The 18,782-nt window shown below is 42.5% G+C and overlaps 1 protein-coding gene across 1 annotated transcript in view; it reads left to right on the top strand.

Annotated features, from left to right (window-relative positions):
• Positions 1 to 17,251, top strand: part of MYB (MYB proto-oncogene, transcription factor) — a 29,029-nt gene extending 11,778 nt beyond the window's left edge. Inside the window, exons 10-17 of the mRNA XM_059467668.1 lie at positions 446 to 703; positions 1,747 to 2,112; positions 3,611 to 3,753; positions 4,408 to 4,522; positions 4,613 to 4,738; positions 5,418 to 5,528; positions 6,149 to 6,256; positions 15,812 to 17,251. Of these exons, the coding sequence (XP_059323651.1) occupies positions 446 to 703; positions 1,747 to 2,112; positions 3,611 to 3,753; positions 4,408 to 4,522; positions 4,613 to 4,738; positions 5,418 to 5,528; positions 6,149 to 6,256; positions 15,812 to 15,928 (1,344 nt within the window). The 3' untranslated portion in view covers positions 15,929 to 17,251. The remainder of the gene's footprint in view (positions 1 to 445; positions 704 to 1,746; positions 2,113 to 3,610; positions 3,754 to 4,407; positions 4,523 to 4,612; positions 4,739 to 5,417; positions 5,529 to 6,148; positions 6,257 to 15,811) is intronic.
• Positions 17,252 to 18,782: the final 1,531 nt, after the last annotated feature.

The following is an 18,782-nucleotide window of genomic DNA, read 5'->3' as shown; positions in this document are numbered from 1 at the left end:
GAAGAAAAGGAGATAAGCAGACAAAAGCAACTCTAACTCTAAAAACTTTTAGGCTCCTACAGTGCTGAGCGCTCAGTAGGGAAATCCTGCCATTTCTTGCTTCTTACAGAAAAGGACTTGCAGACACTTTTTGAGCACTTGGAGTAACAAAGTATGAATTGATTATGTGCTAGTAATGACATATGCCTATAATCCTGGAAGTAAATTGTGAGGTAACTTTGGGATAACAAATACAATGCCAGTATTACTTAAAACAAGATCTTGCACTGATGAAAGGAAACATCTTGACAATTGTTTCATAGGCATAAGCTTTTAGATGATGATGCAACTACTTTTATCTTTCCTCCAGTGGCATCTGACACCTTGTGCAATTTCATTGCTAAGTTCCTTCTGCCTTTCCCCCCTCCCTTTTCTTCTTTTTTTTTTTGCCCTCTTCTTCCTTTAGACACAGAACCACACATCAAACTACCCCGGCTGGCACAGCACCACAATTGCTGACAGTACCAGGACCAGTGGTGACAGTGCACCTGTTTCCTGTTTGGGGGAGCATCACCACTGCACTCCATCTCCGCCGGTGGATCACGGTTGCTTACCTGAGGAAAGTGCATCCCCTGCCCGGTGCATGATTGTTCACCAGAGCAACATCCTGGACAATGTTAAGAATCTCTTAGAATTTGCTGAAACACTCCAGTTAATAGACTCCGTAAGTAGACTCGCCGCCTCAGGTGGATTTGTGCATGGTCAAGGAGTAAGGGGTGAAGAGCTGGGATTGTCCTAAATGTGATTGTTGATTTTTTCCCTGAGTAACTTCGAGTTGCTTCAGGATCTGAAGCTTATCTTCTGACATGACAAAATGCAGCTGCTTGTAAATGAAGCCCTCAAGCATGGATGCGTATGCTTTTTTTGGGTGTCTCCCTTTCCTGCTACATCTTGGAAATGGGAGTGTGAGTTTCAGCAAGGTGCACAGTAGGAGCTTGAAACAATCTCTCAATTTTAAGTCTCCTTAAAATACAGTCAGAGATACCATAAAAAATTTTAAACAATGCGATCATATTTACTGGTATTCGAAGTGACACATGCCATAGGTTTGGGTGTGGCCGCTCATGTAGCTGCATCATCTTCTAGAATTTTTCGTTACAGCCTCAATAGCTGCTTTTCAAAGTTTAAGGGACTTGTCCTGGCATATGTGAAGGACTGTAACCACACATTTAAATGTCAAGTATCTGACTGACATTGACATGGACCTGTTGTCATTGTAGTCTCTGGGATGCTACATGTAAAGTAGCACATTGAATTACTTTTGTTGGTGGCAACCTCCTTCAGAAGCAGAGGTGTCTGCTTCATTCGGTATCATTTCCCTTTCAGCACATCCAGAGCAGCACTGCATGTTAGGAGGAGGCCAGCCTTGGTCTACAGCACACATTTTTTTGTAACAAAAGTCACCATCATCATACCAAGCAGAAAACACTGTGCAAGCAAATAGTAAGGACATAATTTGACTCATTTGTTAGGGACTCTGTTGCCAGCAACACTACTACAATGTCAGACAGTTTGATAAGATCAAGGTATGTATTGAAAACACAAATTGTGTTCACAGTGTTGCTGCTCCCATGAGCAGGGTCAGGCTGAATTGAACTGGGGAAGACTTTGTTGTTGTTGTTGGTTACAAACATATCCTAGCGCTGTATTTTCATGAGGTGGCACTATGCACTGTCTTATAGCTCCGTGCCTCCCACGTTGTTTCAGGATCCTTCATCATGGGGTGATCTCAGCACTTTTGAATTCTTTGAAGACACAGACACTCCGGCTAGCAGAGCTCCCCCAGGCAAAGCCGCGCAGCTTCAGCAGAGAGGGGCCAGTGCTTGCAGACCGCAAGGACAGCCCACCACAAATTTGAGCAAAGTCATGTCAAGTCAGGGCTCTCTTGGCTCACCAAAGACCTTATCTGCCTCCCAGGGCAGCGCGGCTCCGTGGCTCCTTCTTCGCAAAAGGAGAGGGCACTGCGGCCCCTCAGCCAGTGGCCACGGTAGCGCCTTGGTCCGAGCTGACGCCAGCAGCTCAACTCCTCCTAAGCGCTCCCCTGTCAAAAGCCTGCCCTTCTCTCCCTCGCAGGTAGATCAAGACTTCTGCACAGATGTTACTAATTCTCAAAAGTCACCCCAGCCTTGACAATTTAGAAACTAATCCTTTGGAACAAATGACTAATTACCGTTGTGCTTGTTGATTTCACTCTGTGTTTGAATCTTCTCACTGCTCCTAGTCTTCACTGCTGAGTTTAGTTAATCAGCAAGCTAACTGTTGATTTTTGCCTTTTAAATTCAGCTGTGGGGCATGGGTTTTTTTGTTTTGGTTTTTTGCCTTTTTGAATCTTTTTTGTAGGGGAGTGTGACCCCTTGCTTTACTCCTGCTGCTAACTCCAGCTACTAGAGTTTAACATTTCTGATCATCTGTGATACTTTCCATCTCTGTCCACTTACAGTATGATTCATTGACCTAGAAAACCCCAAACTACATTTAAATAGCATTCAGGTTGTGAGACAAACTGATAACAACCAGAAAATTCAAATCACACTTGCCATCCTCTGCCCAGGCCATGAGAGTTGGAATAGGAATGAGGAGGAAAATGGCCTGTTAAAATGGTCTGGTTCAAATTCCCGATGATGGTTGCTTTGTTTCACAGCTGTAGCACTATTTAAAAGTGTTTTGGATTTTTTGTTTGTGTGTGTTGGTTTGCTTTAGTCTTTGATGTCAAAGAAACACTGTTTCATGAAGGAAAAGATTTCATGTAATGATTTCCTGCTGTATTTCCCATTACCTATTAGCTGTTTTAATCATATGTCATTTTTCCAGTGAAAGCCAGATTTTCTTAGACGCCGCATTTTTATAAAGTGACAGAATCTAGAAGGGAATACATTGAATTGTTGTCAGAATAAAGGATACCACTATGCTCACAGATTTGTAGACTAGAAATAGAAACAATATTTTAGGTTACTAGGTAGAACACATGCAAGAGCAATTTTCTTCAAACAAATAGTGCTACCTCTTTTTCAGTCAGCTGTTTCCATTCCAAAGTATTCCATGCATCCGTCACAGGTGGGAGCTTTCATTTTATACTCTGAAAATGAAGTACTTTCTTTTGAGAGAGATTATAGGAAATTTATTTTCCTGTCATCAACACTTTCACTACCCTAAAAGCTCCTAGATGCTCCAAATAAATATTTGTGGAATTTAACTCTGTTTCCTGTGGGTTTGTTTTTAAATATCCCTTGCTCATTTTCACCCAGTTTCTTGGGCACATGGGTTCTTAATTAAAATTTATTAGGAGAAAATCCAAATCAGGCTCTGAAAGTGGTGGAAGGTTTTTCTCATTGGAACTGTCATTTCCTTTAGAATTTCCCTCTCAAGCTTCCTGAGCCAAACCATTGAGTATTTTTTCATAATGTAGTCAGGTAACCCACATACCCCTACTCGTATCATAGGGTCAGGAAACTGAGTTGTGTCAATCACAAGAAAATAATTTATTTTTCTTTTGTTGAATAACGTCAGCTTAAGAGGTCAGCCATGTAATCTGGATGTTCCTGTTAATTTTTTCTTTCTTCAACTCGTGCAGTTCCTAAACACCTCATCCACTCACGAAAATTTGAACCTGGAGAACCCTGCACTTACCTCCACGCCGGTGTGCGGCCATAAGATGGCAGTTACCTCCCCGTTCCACAGGGACCAGGCTTTCAAAGCTCAGAAGGAAAACCATGTGTAAGTCTCTTGTCTTATTGAACTCCCAAGGGGCCACATCTTCACATCTGTGTGGAACCAAAGTGCTGGGTCAGCTTTGTATGCTTTGGGCTGTAAGAGGGTGGGTTTAGGTTAGATACAGGGAAAGAGTTCTTCACTGAGAGGGTGGTGAGGCACTGGAGCAGGCTGGCCAGAAAAGTGAATGGCCTATCCATGGATGAAGCCCTGGGTAACTTGATCTCATGGAAGGTGTGCCTGGCTGTGGCAGGGTGTTTGGAACTAGCTGATCTTTAAGGACTGTTCTATCCTGAACCATTCTATGATTCTGTGCTTCTTGCAGAGTTGTTTGCTCACACATTCAGATTTTTCTTAGTTGGGAGTAAAAGTTCTGTTTTATTACTATTGAGGTAGGTTATTAAGCCATGCATATACGTTCACCAGTTTTTAAAATAAAGAGATGTTCTGCTGTAAAAGCAAAATGAATTACAGGATGATAGGGAAATATTTTCCAAAGAAGTCAAAGAGATGTTCTGCTGTAAAAGCAAAATGGATTACAGAATGATAGGGGAATATTTTCCAAAGTCTTACAACAATACTGCCTGTATGCATGCATTTCTGTAAAGAGCTAGTATTTCCAAGCATCTTCCTTTAAAGTTCCTCTCCTTCTTTTTAAAGTTTCAGGACTCCAGCAATCAAGAGGTCGATATTAGAAAGCTCTCCAAGAACACCCACTCCATTCAAAAACGCACTTGCAGCTCAGGAAATCAAATACGGTCCTTTGAAGATGCTGGTAAGAAGGAAACAATGATAAAAGTTGCTTTGATATTAGTGCAGAGGGATGTTCTGGGACTTGGATATAATGTTTCTTTCTTTCTTTCAGCCTCAAACTCCAACTCATCTTGTAGAAGATCTGCAGGATGTTATCAAGCAGGAGTCGGAGGAATCTGCAATAGTGGCTGGGCTACATGAAAGTGGACCCCCTTTGCTGAAGAAAATCAAACAAGAGGTAAATCTCAAACTTACCTGAGGCAATTTAATTCAGAACTCTTTGCTGAGAAACTTATAGCAATGCCTTTTCTATTAAATAGCTGTGTCTGTTTTTCTTTCATGTGAGCCCCAAGATCTTAGTGTCGGTTCCATATAGTACACTAGGCATGTCTAATTCATCTCCCATTGATTTCCATAGAAGTCTTTCTGCTGTTTTCAGCAGGGGTTTGCTTGGGCCGTTCTAATGCAGTTTTCGTTTGAAACTTAAAAAGAAAAGAAAAATTAGACATGAATTTGGATTGAATCTTTCAAATATTGGTGAAAAGTATAGAAGAACCCCATGGGGACCAAGCTCCATGGAGTGACTTAGAAACCTGAACATTTGAGGACATTGCATTATATTACTTTGTCACTAAAGTTCTAAAAATACATTTATTCTCAAACCTTTCTAGGGGATTAAACTCCTGAATACTGACAGAGCACTGAGTGCAAGTATTCAAAGTTTTATTAGATGGGGATTTTTTTTTGGAGAACCTTGAACTTTTTTCTTCTGCAAAGAGCAAGGCTGCTGTGAAAGATGTTTCTGTAAACATGTATTATGCACTTCTGTGAAGAATATTTGTTCAATTTGTTAAGCAACTGACAGAAATCTCCTGGTCAGTTATGTGGTGGTTGAATCATGCCTTTTCTGCTTTCAGGTGGAGTCCCCAACAGATAAAGCTGGAAATTTTTTTTGCTCAAATCACTGGGAAGGAGAAAACCTGAACACTCAGCTCTTTACACCTGGGTCTGCTATGGAAGATGTGCCAGTAAGTTTTCACACTATCAAAGGATCCTTTGTTTTACATCCCTGTTCGATTCTTAAATGCAATTGAAAGAGAATATTTTTTCTGATTTTCTTCACAAGTAGGCTTTATTCCTTATTTCTATGTCATTTTCTTGTACTAAGCATAAAAAGCAAAATGCTAGTCTTTATTACCACTCTGATGCCTATAGAAGGTTTCAGAAGTTGCAGTCATTTTGCAGCCCACAGACTTTGGAGAGCATGCACTTGGAGGATGCCTGCACCTGTGTGCAGAAATTACTAGATCATGGAATTAAAAACTGGCAAAAGAGAGAGAGACAATCTCTCTTGGTTTTTGCAAAGGAGACCTTGCAGGAGCACAGTTCCCTTTGCATTGCCAGGGCTTATGGACTATTCAGTGTTACTCTTACTCTTGAACTTGGATTTTCACTGGGTGGAAGACCTCTGCACAGGGCAATGCTCCTGCAAAGCCAAGTCCCAGGGACACCAGGCTGAGGTCTGCTCCTCATCTGTGCCCAGTGTAGCAACTTCTGCACTCAGCCTGAGTTTGCTTACAATACATTCCAATTCAGCTTGTTCTCATGAGTTGCTGAAAACCTTTTTCTTTTTTCTTTTTCTGTTCAGAATCTTCTTACCAGTTCCATTTTAAAGATGCCTGTGTCTGAAGATGATGACAGTTTTCACAAAACAGTTGCAGTACCTAGAAACAGGCCACTAGCTAGTCCTTTACAGGTAATTATTCTTTGATAAAAGTATATTAAAATATACACATATGAATCCATATATATATATATATATATATATATATATATATATATCTTTTTAACAGGCTGATTTTGGGTATGGAAGAATGAAATGTTCAGATGAATGTGGCTGAGGGTCTCCCTTTGCCTGTGGAGCAGGAGGGCACAGTGGCTGCAACAGAGCCAGGAAGCTAAACAGGGCCCAGCCCTGTGTGTGGGGTGTTGTAACTCAGCTGGGCGCAGTGTGGAATTGATAGGACTGAGAATTAACATGGACCAAAGGGTTTTGTTTTTTTCTATAGGCTTCTTGTAGGTGGCACTGCTGTTTTGGAGATTTGAGTAGTGTGGTGTGGTGGCCAGAGCTTGTGACTGTCCTTGGGGTGAGAGGAGAGGTTCCAGCGCTGCCTGGCTGGCACAGGTGTGGCCAGTGCTGCCCATTCAGCCCAGCACCAGGATGGCCTTTCCCCAGTGAGGGCTAAATGTGTAATTGTTGTAATGTAAGTCACATGTGAGGCTGGGGTTTGTGTGTCTGTGCTTTTGCCAAGTGTTACCAAACACAGACATTTGCTGTACTTTAAAACAGAGCTGCTGCACAGGGGCTGATCTAAAGCCCACCAAAGTCATCAGCAGCCAGTTTGGCAGCTCTTGTGTACTTTAGGTGAAACCCACAGCAAGTCATTCAGAAAACAAAACATAATTTCTGTATTTCCAAGATAGATGACTAAGTGATTTTGTAGCCCATCTCCACATGGAAGAAATAAAGGAAAGCGTCTCATTCCCCAGGGTGAGTCACTGTCAGGAAGGAAATTGTAACTCCATAGTTCCTGACTTTCAGACAGATAGTCCATGTGGCTAATCCTTTCTTTCCTCCCTCTTTCCAGAATTTACATTAAGGCTTATTTACAGTAGGAAGGAATGAGTAAAGGCTGGTTTTGATTAGGCATTTCTAGCCAGGCATTAAAAAAGGAGATAGTAAAATTTTACACATCCCCATTTGGCACAGTTTGCCATGGAGTAGGCTTGTATTTTGTGCTGCAGAATCATTTGATGAGAAACAGCTTTGGAGAGCAGGGACTAGGACTCCCCTTGGCGTGGGGACATCTGTAGGGGCCAAAGACTCACTCTCAATATTGTTTATCTGCTGGTCCCTCATGAGCTGTGTTTCTTGGCTGCACTGTGGTAGACAGCCAAGAGAAGGGTTTGCAGGTCCACTGCCCCTGATCTAGGGCAGTATATAGGGGCTGAATTCAGATCCACCTCGTGGCAAAGGAGCCTGGGTCTCCAGCTTTGCTGGAGCTCCCTGGTGGGTGTGTGGGAGGAGGCTGCTGGTCCCCAAGAGCTCAGCCCTGCTCTGTCCCAACAGCCAAACTCTGGCTCCTTCATATATTTAGGACAAGATTTTCAAGTAGCTAACAGCATGGGCTGTGTGTTGTCCTGTTAGTGGTAGTTGCCTGCACTCTGTCTGTAATAAAAGAGAAGGATCTGAGAGGTCTGTAAAATAGGATCTTTTGATCTTTGGTGTACCGGTGTTATGTTTCCTGCTATCTAAAAATATTTTCTTTACAAGCTGCTATAAACGAAAGGGCTTGTTTAACCTTCTGTCCTCACTCATGCTGATTTTGTTCAGGAAGTTTACATGAGTCAATTTGTGGATCATTCTGGATTCAATTCTTCAGTCCTTGCTTAGGAAAACCATGTTAAAAGTCAGGTATGCTCATTGTTTGGATAAAGAGGACCTTTTCTTAAGTAGGAACTGAGTTAAAAAGAACTTCCCAACTCCTCTCAGTGTTGAAAGTGTGTTGAACTGAAAGAAAAAGTAGTTGTAAAAAGCCCCAAAATGAATAGTTAGTAGGCAGCTTCTTGGTGTACTAGTATGAAGGTAAAATTGTTCTCTCTGCTGGTGGAACATTGAGCTTTTCAGCTGAAATGTAATCTTAAATGAAGAATGAGGCTTGGGGTTTCTGTGATGATGGCACAGACAGCTTTTTCAGAATGAAATGCAGACTTTTTCTAACAATGCAGTATTTTCTGCCAATGGCTGCACTCTCTGGTTGGGACTTGGTGTGGTGGTTAAAAGGAATGGTAAAGCTGCTTGGCTTCATGTCAGAGGGGAACAGTGTGGCTGTGTGCAGCTCTGAAGGGATGTGTAGTCTGGCTCTGCTTCACACCATAAACTGCTGCTGCCCTGTCCCTGATGCTTCCCCTCCTCCACCCCAGTGTAAATGGGCTCATGTGCCTTGGGCATGGCATGTCTAAAGGGTGCAAAGCTATGGAAAAAGTTTGCCTTTGTGCTTGTTGTTGTTTTTACTGTTTGCTTTCTGTCCATGACCAGAGTTTATCACATTATTGTCCTATGCTTTCTACCCTTCCTGGTTTAGAGTTTGGTATCTCACCCTCCTACCTGAACACATGCATGGACACAAATAACTGGACTAAATCCACTGATCCCATGAAAGTAGACATTAAGCATGAGGGAACTCATGTGGATGAAATTTAATTGTGTCTGCATATGTTGACATTGCTGCAGTTAATATTTTGGGCCTGATCCAACTATTCTTACTTAGGCAAATTCTCATTGACTTCAGTCCAAGAAAGAATTACAGCAATCTCTGTGCCTTGGGATCTGTGCATGGAAAGGGAAGAGAGAAACAAAGACAGCACTAAACTTAGGGGTTTTTTTTAATATGCTTGGTTCCTAAAATTCCATTTTCTTTTAAATTTGAACTTAGAAAAGAGGGAGGCAGTATATTTACCAGCCCACAGTTTTCCATTGCTTTAATAATTTGCACTACATTTACCCAAAGATATTTGGCTATAACTGATCAAAATCCTTGATTACTTACTGCTTTGCTGTTAAACTCCAAAGGCAAGAGTAGCAAATGTTCAAACACATCTCTAATGATATTTTTTACTGCATTTGGGTACATGACTGATCATATGCCATTTAGTAAATAGCAGCTGATGACCATATCAGATAGCACCATATGATTCACCATCACTTAGCAGGAACAGCATGTTGCATCATTTGGCATGTGAGATCAGGTAGCTCCAAACTCACTGGAGTTTGGTGCTGTCAGTGTTGTATAGAGCAAAGGGAGGAGAAGGCTCCATAGACCCAAGAAGAGTTTGGGCTTTATCCTCATTCAATCCCTTGTTAGATCTCCCCAAGACATTGGATGTAAAGGCAGTTTTGTGTAAGGTCTTCCTGGTAAGGTGTGGAGGATCAGCCAGCTCTTCTGTCCTAGAAGACAAATCTCATGGTTGTGCATTATCAGACTGGCAGCAACAGGAATGTCTCACCAAACCCACATGTTGCCTTGGGGTAGACTTGCTCTCCGTTGCATGGATCCCAAATATTTCTGCTTTGCATGCCTGGGGTTAGTTAAAACCTGTATTTTTGCACCCTATATTTTTGTCACTTAGCTGCATGTCAGGGAGATTTTGGTCTCACCAGCAGCTTTTCCAAGGGTTAAGGTTTTGGGATAACATACTCCAATACCAAGACAAAAAGATGATCTGTACTGAGCATGTGCTTGAATTTTGCCTTGTAAGAGGTTACATAAAAACCTCTCTGTTTCTGGCCCTTCCTATGTAAAAGTTAAATTTTATTTCACATTATGTTCCGTAGCAGTAGCGGTACATAAATCAAACTATCCTAACATAGACATTTTAACAGATAGAAAAGTAGGCTAAATCACAGACCTTCCACCTAACCCTGCAGGCTATCAAAAGACACCATGAAATGGAGCCTTTTAAGAAAATAGCACTGCTTTGATATCTTCTTCCCCCAGTAACAAAGGAAACAACACGAGGTAGAAGCCCTGCAAGCTAAAGAGAATGTTCTTCAACCCCTAGCTCCTGTCACTTTCCATTTTTTTAACCACAGACTGACACATTTCAGCTCGAATTTCCTGACTTTCAGCGGTTTATGTAGCCATTTTCTTCAAAGAGTAAGTTTAAAGGATTTTAAAACAGTTACTTGGTTTACCTTTTTTCAAGTGTTGGAGCTGTCATGAAGCTTAACTTTCTCAGTTAAAAAAGTGAAATGTTGTTTTATTTGCAGCTGGTTGTGAGACAAAATGGCCAGGAAGGCAGCATGGTCTCCTGCAACAGCAGGCTTTCTCTGTTTCTCCTCCATGGCTTTTTGGGGGAGGAAGGTCCTGAAATCTCATATTTTTCTTTGTTTAATGAAGGGAGAGGGGGAAGCACACTGTGTTTGAGATTTGCACAGCAGGGGAAGGTAGTCCCACAGGTTTCTCTCACTGGTGCTGCCCCTTCTGTCCCCATGAGTGATGTGCACAGGAAGGAGATACGCTTGCCACGGCTGAGGGAGCCAGAGAAGGTTCAAAGTTACAGGCCAGTCATTGCAGGTTTTCCTCCCAGGTCAGCAGAATTTGGGTTGCAAACAGATTGGAAGTTACAGCTGCCCTGGGCTGGTGATGGTCTCTCAGTTAAGTGACAACTTAACTATTACTCACATAGCAGCAATGTATTCTGATCTGTGGGGGGAAAAAAAGAAAAGATTACTGGAGAGGAGAAGAGCATGAGTTGCAGATGCTTAGTCCACTTCCATATCTTGTCCATTCATCTTACTTGGAAAGCTCATACGTCTTCAGCAGGAGTTTTACCTGAGCAAGACCTTCAGGGTTAAATGCCATCAAATAGCTCTTTCTAACTCCGGTATCATGCTTATAAAAGAAGCTGAAAAGCTGGACCATCTTATTCTTTCACATTTAGCAAGCTGTATTTCTAAGTTGCTCAGAAAGCCCCAGAGTTTAGGAGAAGTCTGTCCTGTGCCCCAGAGGAAAGCCAGCAGCAGGGGTAGAAATAGTGGTCTGTCTTTGTCAAATGAGATTAAAAAGTAATTTATGGTCACTTTAGTTTTTAATTAGTCTTTACTGTCCTGCCAGTTCTGCATCCTTACAGAATAGAAAGCCATGTTATTCATATGCTGTCTATTGTATTCTGCTAGGAGATGATTTTGTTTAGTGCATCGTTTTACTGTTTCAGGAGTGCTGCATTTCTGTTGCAAGCCTTTTCAGTGGCACATTCTGCAGACAATCTGTACCATGTAATCTAAGGGAAAGCTGGCAAGAAATACAGCTTTTTGCAGCAGGGAAACATGATAAGAGACCTAGTAGTCTGAGCATTTAAAATATTTTAAATACACTAGCTTTTTAAAAATTATTTTTAAATACCAGCAATGCTTGGCTAAATTAGTGGTGGTGTTTGTAACACCACTAGCTTTGCTGGAGTTCCTGAAGCTATCTGCCAGCAGAGCAGAGATGTAAAATCTGTCTTCTAACACAGTTCTTTGCCCAAGGATTTCTACTAGACTTTCATCAGGTTGGGAGCTCGGCACTGCAGGACTGCAGCAGTGTTTGGTTTTGGCATTGGCTTCTAACACAAAAGGTGTTGTAACACAGGAGCTTTCTTAAGCTATAGAGACAGCACATGAAAAGGCAGTCTGGGCTACAAGAGCAGAAGGACTAGTTCTGTTAGAAAAGCACCTTTCCATATTGTTTTCTTCCCTTACTCTGGTCTGTTTTCTCTAGATGGTCCAAGTTTTTTATTTAAAGTGCTTTAACTGGATATCCCAGTTACAGCTTTGACAGTTTGTTTACAGTTCACATTTGCCTGAGGGCAGCTGAAGGCATATTACAGGATAAATAATGTAGTTTTGCTGCCAGGAGAAGGATGTACTGGTAGGATTATTAAGGTTAAAAAAAATAGAGAAAGAGAGAAAAAGAAAAGGGACAGGGAGAATGACATAGCTGGAATTGTACCATGGATCTGTAATTTAATCCTATGGGAACTCATAGTACTATACTTTCTTCTCCCCCTCCACTTCGTGATTTAACTTAGAGAGACTGCTGTGTTTGGAAGAGAAAAATACAGTGGAAGTACTGGCTGAAAAGGTTTAAACTCTTTTAATTGACAGCAAAATGAAGATTGGTCTCCTACCCTGTGAGGCAATGAAAAAATTGTGTATGTGGAAAGAATTTACTCTGGAAATTACTTTCGCTTCCCACTGGCTAGGAATTTAGGTGCCAAAATGAACACCCTACTCTTAGATGACTGAATTTAGGCTGGATGAATCCACTGGATTAATTTTGGTGAGGTATGGGTCAGGCCTTCTGGCTTCTTGTTAAAAAGATCTTGTTTCATCCATTGGTTTGCAGAGTTAGACCTGTAAATGTGGTCAAGCGGATGCAATGAGCATTCTGCAACAGGAGTGTTCTGGCTGGGGTTTCTGTGCTGTTTTCCTGCATGCCTGTAGCCTTCTGCCTTGGGTCTCTTTCCTTCTGATAGATTTGTTGGGCACTGCTGTCTGTGGGGCACTGCCACTGTGCTGTGACAGAGCCCTGTCAGTACTTGCTGCCACGCTGGTGGGGAATGAGGCATTGTGGGATCCCTTTTTGCCCTTTTTACCATTTTTCCAAGGAGATCCCAGAGCTGTGTGTGACCAGGCCCTGCAAGGCACTCTGCCTGGGTTGTAGGACCCAGCACTCCCTGCCAGGGAGGGAAGGAAAACTGCTCCCATCAGGATGACTTTCACACGTGCCTCTGGCACTGCACTGCAGGGCTGGCAAGGCACAGGCATTGTGCTTTGTTTTGTGTTGGCTGATGAGAGTCAGGGCTTCAGACAGAAAATGTTTATTAAAAATACCCACTTAAATGTTATCTGAGCTCCCCAAGGGTACAATGGAAAGCTGTGTTAGTAAATATGCTGCATCAGAAAACACACTCCTTTGGGTCCAATGCTGCTTTCTGCACTGGAGCAGACCTCTCACCGTCATCAATAAGATGCAAAGTCAGCCTCTTTTTATAAGTTTGTCACAATAGGGAGGGGGGGAAAAAGTGTAAATAGTGTAATTTTCTGGGGAAAAGAACACATGGATGAAAACTTTTCTGTCCCTACAGGAAAGCTGAAGCTGTTTCAAGCAGGCTGGAGTGAGGGGTGGAGCTGGTTCTCCTGTGCCGGCTGTGTCTGCTGCCCAGTGCTCCCCGGGGCAGCCAAGCCCAGTGGGAGGGCAGAGGGTTACTGCCTGCCTGAGCAGCTTCTGCCACACTGACAGCAGGGTAAAGATGAAGACCAGGCTTTCCATGGAAGGAGTGACATGTAGCAGCCTGCTGAGATGTTGGTGATATCAGGATACTGATTTTTTTTTTTTTTCTACTAAGCACATGGCTGTTAATACAAAGAGCTCAGTGTAGATACTAACAATTAAGACTAATTTATGAAATAGGGACACTCCTTGCCTGAAGTTACTTATAGTTTCCAGAAATTGACATACTGTGACAAATGGACTTTTCCTTACATATTTTCAGTTATTTAAGGGACTGCTGATCTCTTATTTCTAGACTGGTGAATTGAAGCTTTGGGGGATCACAGGGAAATACTGGTTAGACACATATTTCTGTCCTTGGAAATTATGGATATATGGCAGCTATCAGCTGCTTTTGAGGTATACAGAACAAATCCAACTTCTAAGAAAAACCAATGGCTTTATACCAGGCATTAATTTGGTTTCTCATGCAAATGCCTCTAAAACAGCAGGGGAAAATATGCACAGGTGCCGGAGTCCCACTGAGGATCAATAGGGAGTTGTAGGTTCCCAGCTTGTGTAGGTGCCTTTGAAAAAGTGATGCTGGAAGCTGTTTAACCAAAACATAAAAGGAGCTGTGGTGTGTTGCATGGGGGTCTGTGGCATACAGAAAGTGTGTCACACCTGCTTTCTGGCATGTACCCTTGCCTGAGCCACAGCACAAGGTACACAGCTCTAGAGAAGAGGTGTATGGCATGTCTGTTCACTTCACAAATGCAGCTTTCCCACAAGAACTGCAGAAACTTAAGGATATGAGGCCTGACCTGGTTCTCCTTAGAAAGGGAACTCCTACTGAAGTTCAGCAGTTTTGCTTGCAAAATGGCATCCAGGAGAAGAGGCAGCATTTGGAGCTTCCCTACAAAGAGAAGAGAAAGCCATGTCTAGGGAAGCCCAGCAGAAGTTTGCAGAGGACTAACACACTTGCTTAGTGTTTCACTGGGTTTGTCCCTTTTAGACTGCAAGCCCTCAAAGGCAGGAACCTCGGTCCCTGTGTTTGCCCTGGTGCCCTGATTAGGGCATGTTGCTTGAAATTATCTGTATTTCATAGTTGCCCAGCCTTTTATTATCCATATGTCTCAGATAACACTGTTTACAGTCAGAAGAGCATTCTGTAAACATTTAGGCCAGAGAATAATTCAAGGATCCTCTTGCAAAGTTAGCAACTAGAAGTTGGCAGAAAGAGCCATGGGCACGCCAGGACAGTTCTGCTCTTAGCAGATGGTTTGCAGTCCACTAATTATGATTCATCCACTGTCCTAGAGGTTGGCAAGGCTTTGGACATCTCTTTGAGCAATGTAGTTATTGTGCTGCAAATATGATCCTTTTCAAATGCAATAGAGAACCGAGAAAAGTTTCTCCTGACTTGTCTTTACTGGTGGATCCTGAGCATACACCTTCTCAGTATTCTGCAGTACTGGGATCCTCTTGTGGAAAGATAAGCACAGTTGTGTTCATTTTTGGAATGTAGACTATTTGTACAGCTAACTGTGTGATAATAGAGGTTTTATTCAGGTCTTACAGAAAGTTTCAGTGTGGAAAGGCAGACACACTGGCTAAGTGAGAGAGTTCAATAGAAAAAAATAAAAGTGTGTATCCTGGTAAATTCCAGGAGCTTTGAAATTTCATTGCTGTTTATAGCTCAAGGCAATGAGAAATGTCTCACGTGTGTAGTGAGTAAATAAATAACAGCACACACAGCCCTCTGCAGATAGGTTTATCTCATTCTAGCATTATACTAAATGGTGTCTGCAACCTCCATAAATACCACAAGAAGTGAAATGGCTTGCACGATAATTAAAAAGCTGTTTCTGCTGAGAGTCGAGCCCCGCTCCCTCCTCCTTTGGCAGGGGAGCTGAGCCGTAGGGCGGGCGCTGATCGCTGCCCACAGGTGAGAGCAGCTTGGAGCGCGGGAATCCTCGGCAGCGCTGCGCAGGCTGTGGAGCTTGTCAGCTCCCCTTAGGGAGCTCTAGGACAGAGCAGCTGCATCTTTAGATTGGAGGTTCAGCAGGAATTCGTGCATGGTCATAACACTGAATATTTTAACTGTGCACTGTAGCCTGTCTGTGCTCTGTTGCCCATAAAGTTGGTCTGCCAAGTACGTTTTCGTTTAGATATTCCTAAAGGATTAAAGGCAAGGCTGTAGCTATGGCATTATAGAAAAGACACTGGCTGAGAGAGAAGCAGGAAAGTTTGGATCTCGTGTGTTGTCCCCTCTGCAGGTCATCTGGTCTATGTGCCCCTGTGGTCACTAACTGAGAAGTCAGGATGACATTTTTTTGCCTGTTGTGTTGAGATTTCAATTTCTCGGGACAGGACAACATCCCACTGCCTGTTCGTGGAACAGTTAATTGTGAGCGTGCCCAGCTTTGGCTGGGACTATGGATAAATCACACAGCATTCAAACTAAATGTGTGTCTCTCTCTCTTGTGATTTAGCATCTGAACAACACCTGGGAGCCGGCGTCCTGCGGGAAGATCGAGGATCAGATGGCTCTGCCAGATCAGGCGCGCAAATACATGGCCACCTTCCCCACCCGGACTCTGGTGATGTGAAAGGGTCGGCGCACAGAGAAGCATTATGGTTCTGAGAACACTTCACCTCCACTGGGAAATTCCTGTTCCTCTGCATGAGAACTTTTCATGAATGGGAGAAGAGCCTATCTTTGTTGTGGTACAACAGTTGGGAGCAGCACAAAGTGCATTTAGTCACTCAGCATATATATTCTTGTTGGATTTCACCCAACTTAAGAGTTTGTGTTTTTTTAATGATACTTGCCTAAATTATTAGGTATTGAGTTTGAATCGGTAATTAATGATCTTAAGTGCAGTCTTATAATAAAGATAATTTTTCTTGTACTTTTTGAGATCAAACAGACTTAATACACCAGTATTGTTACTTCGGTGATGTGCTAGTCAGGGGTGGGGTTTAGTTTGTTTCTTTTTTATTTTTTATTTTGTTTTGTAATAATAAAAGAGCAGGTACTCACACAGATATATTTTAAATCACTGAACAAAATGAATTGGTGTAAAATACCGAAGTGAAAAGCATTACTACAAACGCTTGTCTGTGCAAAAGGGGAAAGCTGATCAAGATCGTGAATGCTCAAACATCCATGCCTCTTGAAATACTCCTTTCTGTTTTGGTTCTAGACCATTATACATTGTGTGTTTCTGTTGGGGGGGGGTGGGTAATTAGCTTGCTTTAAAAAATATTACTGTATGAAACATAGATTTATGAGAAAAATTATATTTTTATTCAGTAATTTAATTTTGTAAATGCCAAATGAATACTGTGTTTTGCTGCTACAGACCTTAGCGTGTAGACATGCTGCTAGTGTAAAAGGAGCAGTAGAGCTTTATATGGAAAAAAACAAATGTTGATGTTAGCTAATTGACTATGCACTAGCATTTCAGACCTTTTTGTTTTAATTTTTTTTTACATCATTTATATTTTTCCCCTTTTTTTATAAGCAATATTTTTGAACACTGTTCTTGGGAGATTTTTATTTGTGTGGATGTGTTGTTTTGTTTCTCATTGGTTTGTAACAGCATGCATTGCACCTTCATATGTTTGGGAGAACACTGTCTTGTTCATGTTGTCTCTTTTGTTCCATGTCTAGCTGGTTGTTCCCTAACTTGGGTCTTGTGTACTGAATCAGGTTCTTAGAAGTACATGGTTCTTTGTACTGCCATATCAGATCTTTATTGATATGGCAAAACACTGATTTTATTTTATTTTTTTATTTTTTTGTTTTTATAACAGCCTCTGACTTTGCTGCCTTAATAGCATTTGGTGCAGCTTTATCTGCACTTAATTTTTTATACAACAATGTACTGCCTTGTAGATAAATAAAGTGTGTTCTTTTTTTACTTAAACCTGTGTGGCCTCCTAATCTTGTTTGTCTTCAGTTTTTTGGCGGTGGTGTTAATGGCAACAATCAAGCCAAGAAGGTTTTTCCCAGCACACTTAGATAAGCAAGGAATAGAGTTTTGTACACTATAGCCTCAAAATCCTCGGTTCTCATTGATTGTTAAGGAAGTGGAAGGAACTCAGCACAAAACATTGAGTACTGAGCATGTTGTGGTCTCAGAGCACATCTCTATTGACACCAAAGTCCAGGTCAGCTTCAGTCAGTGGGAGACTCACTGCACCTTTTGTGCAAAACTGCCCTTATCCCACAGTGCTGGCTAATTTATTTTTTCATCTAGGGACAATCAGGTCAGAAACCAATTGAATAAGAGAAAAATATTCTGGAGTTCTTGTAACTGTAGAACAGGCTTTTTTCCATGCTTGTCTTAAGAAAACAGAGGTGAGAGTATACTTTGAAACCCTGGTGCATTGTGCTTCACAGCAAATAATTGGACAGACCTGCAAGAGCCTCACACAGCTGACATCCTGAGGGTCTTTCAGCCCTAGGAAGGCTAGAGATAAAAGCAATTCCTGACAAAACAAACAAACAAATAAAAGGCATCCTGTCAGAAAAAAAAAAACATTTTATTGAGTAGCTTGAAAATAAATTGCAGAAATGTAAGTTGATGCAAGTGCTTCAAAGTCATACTGATATTCATGAGAGCAGACTTCAGCTCCACGATGAAGGAGTAGCCATGTGTGTGCTGACCCCCAAAGGTGCCTTCCAGCCCTTTTAGCTCCTTACCCAGCACAGCCAACTCCTCCCAGCTGAAGCCACACGCTGGCCGTCAAACCATGCAGTGCACAGAAAAGGAGAGGAGCAAAAAGGCCTTTCCCACCCTCTGCACAGGTCCCTACTCGTGTGCTTTTGGCGTGAGAAGGGAGCAGTGCTTGCAGCAGCCCCCTCCCCGTTGCTTTGTGTTCTCACATCCATCCCTCCTGTGTGGTTTGGGGGCCAGGAGAGCCGGCCCGAGGCCGTTTCTGAGCAGTTCCCCGCGGCAGGACCCCGGGACCGGGCAGGGATCACGGGGAAGGGGAAGTCTGCGGGAGCCCCTGCCTGTGCCAGGGCTGCCGCCTCAAACCGCTTGTGCAAGGCACCAGAGGCCTGAGGGACCCGGCCTGCGACCCGGGAACAGGGACAGGCCTGCCTTGAGGCATGCCACACTGCTTAGACAATGTGTTACAGCTTCTAAAGAGAAAAAAAGGGGAAAAGAAAGGCCAGCTTACAACAGGACTTCAAGGCAACACTCCTGCCTTGTATAGCTCCAGTGGTAACTGCACAGATCCTGCATGAGTTTAAACAGTTCATTATCCCATGGAAGCTCAGCCTGCAGGTGCCCAAAAAGGAGTGGGCTTTTTTTCCCCTACACCCTTCACTTGCTTTAAAATCCATTTTAAACATGTATAACTATTACAATAATCATCTTCTTGATAGGCACACTTAGAGCTAATATGGAGGAAAATGTTTCTTTTCCCCATTTCTCGTTTCACTGAAAA

This window comes from Ammospiza nelsoni, chromosome 3, assembly GCF_027579445.1.
Source record: "Ammospiza nelsoni isolate bAmmNel1 chromosome 3, bAmmNel1.pri, whole genome shotgun sequence".
NCBI classification, from domain to species: Eukaryota; Metazoa; Chordata; class Aves; order Passeriformes; family Passerellidae; genus Ammospiza; species Ammospiza nelsoni.
Note: the sequence above shows the minus strand (reverse complement) of the source record. Positions and strands in the feature narration are given on the sequence as shown.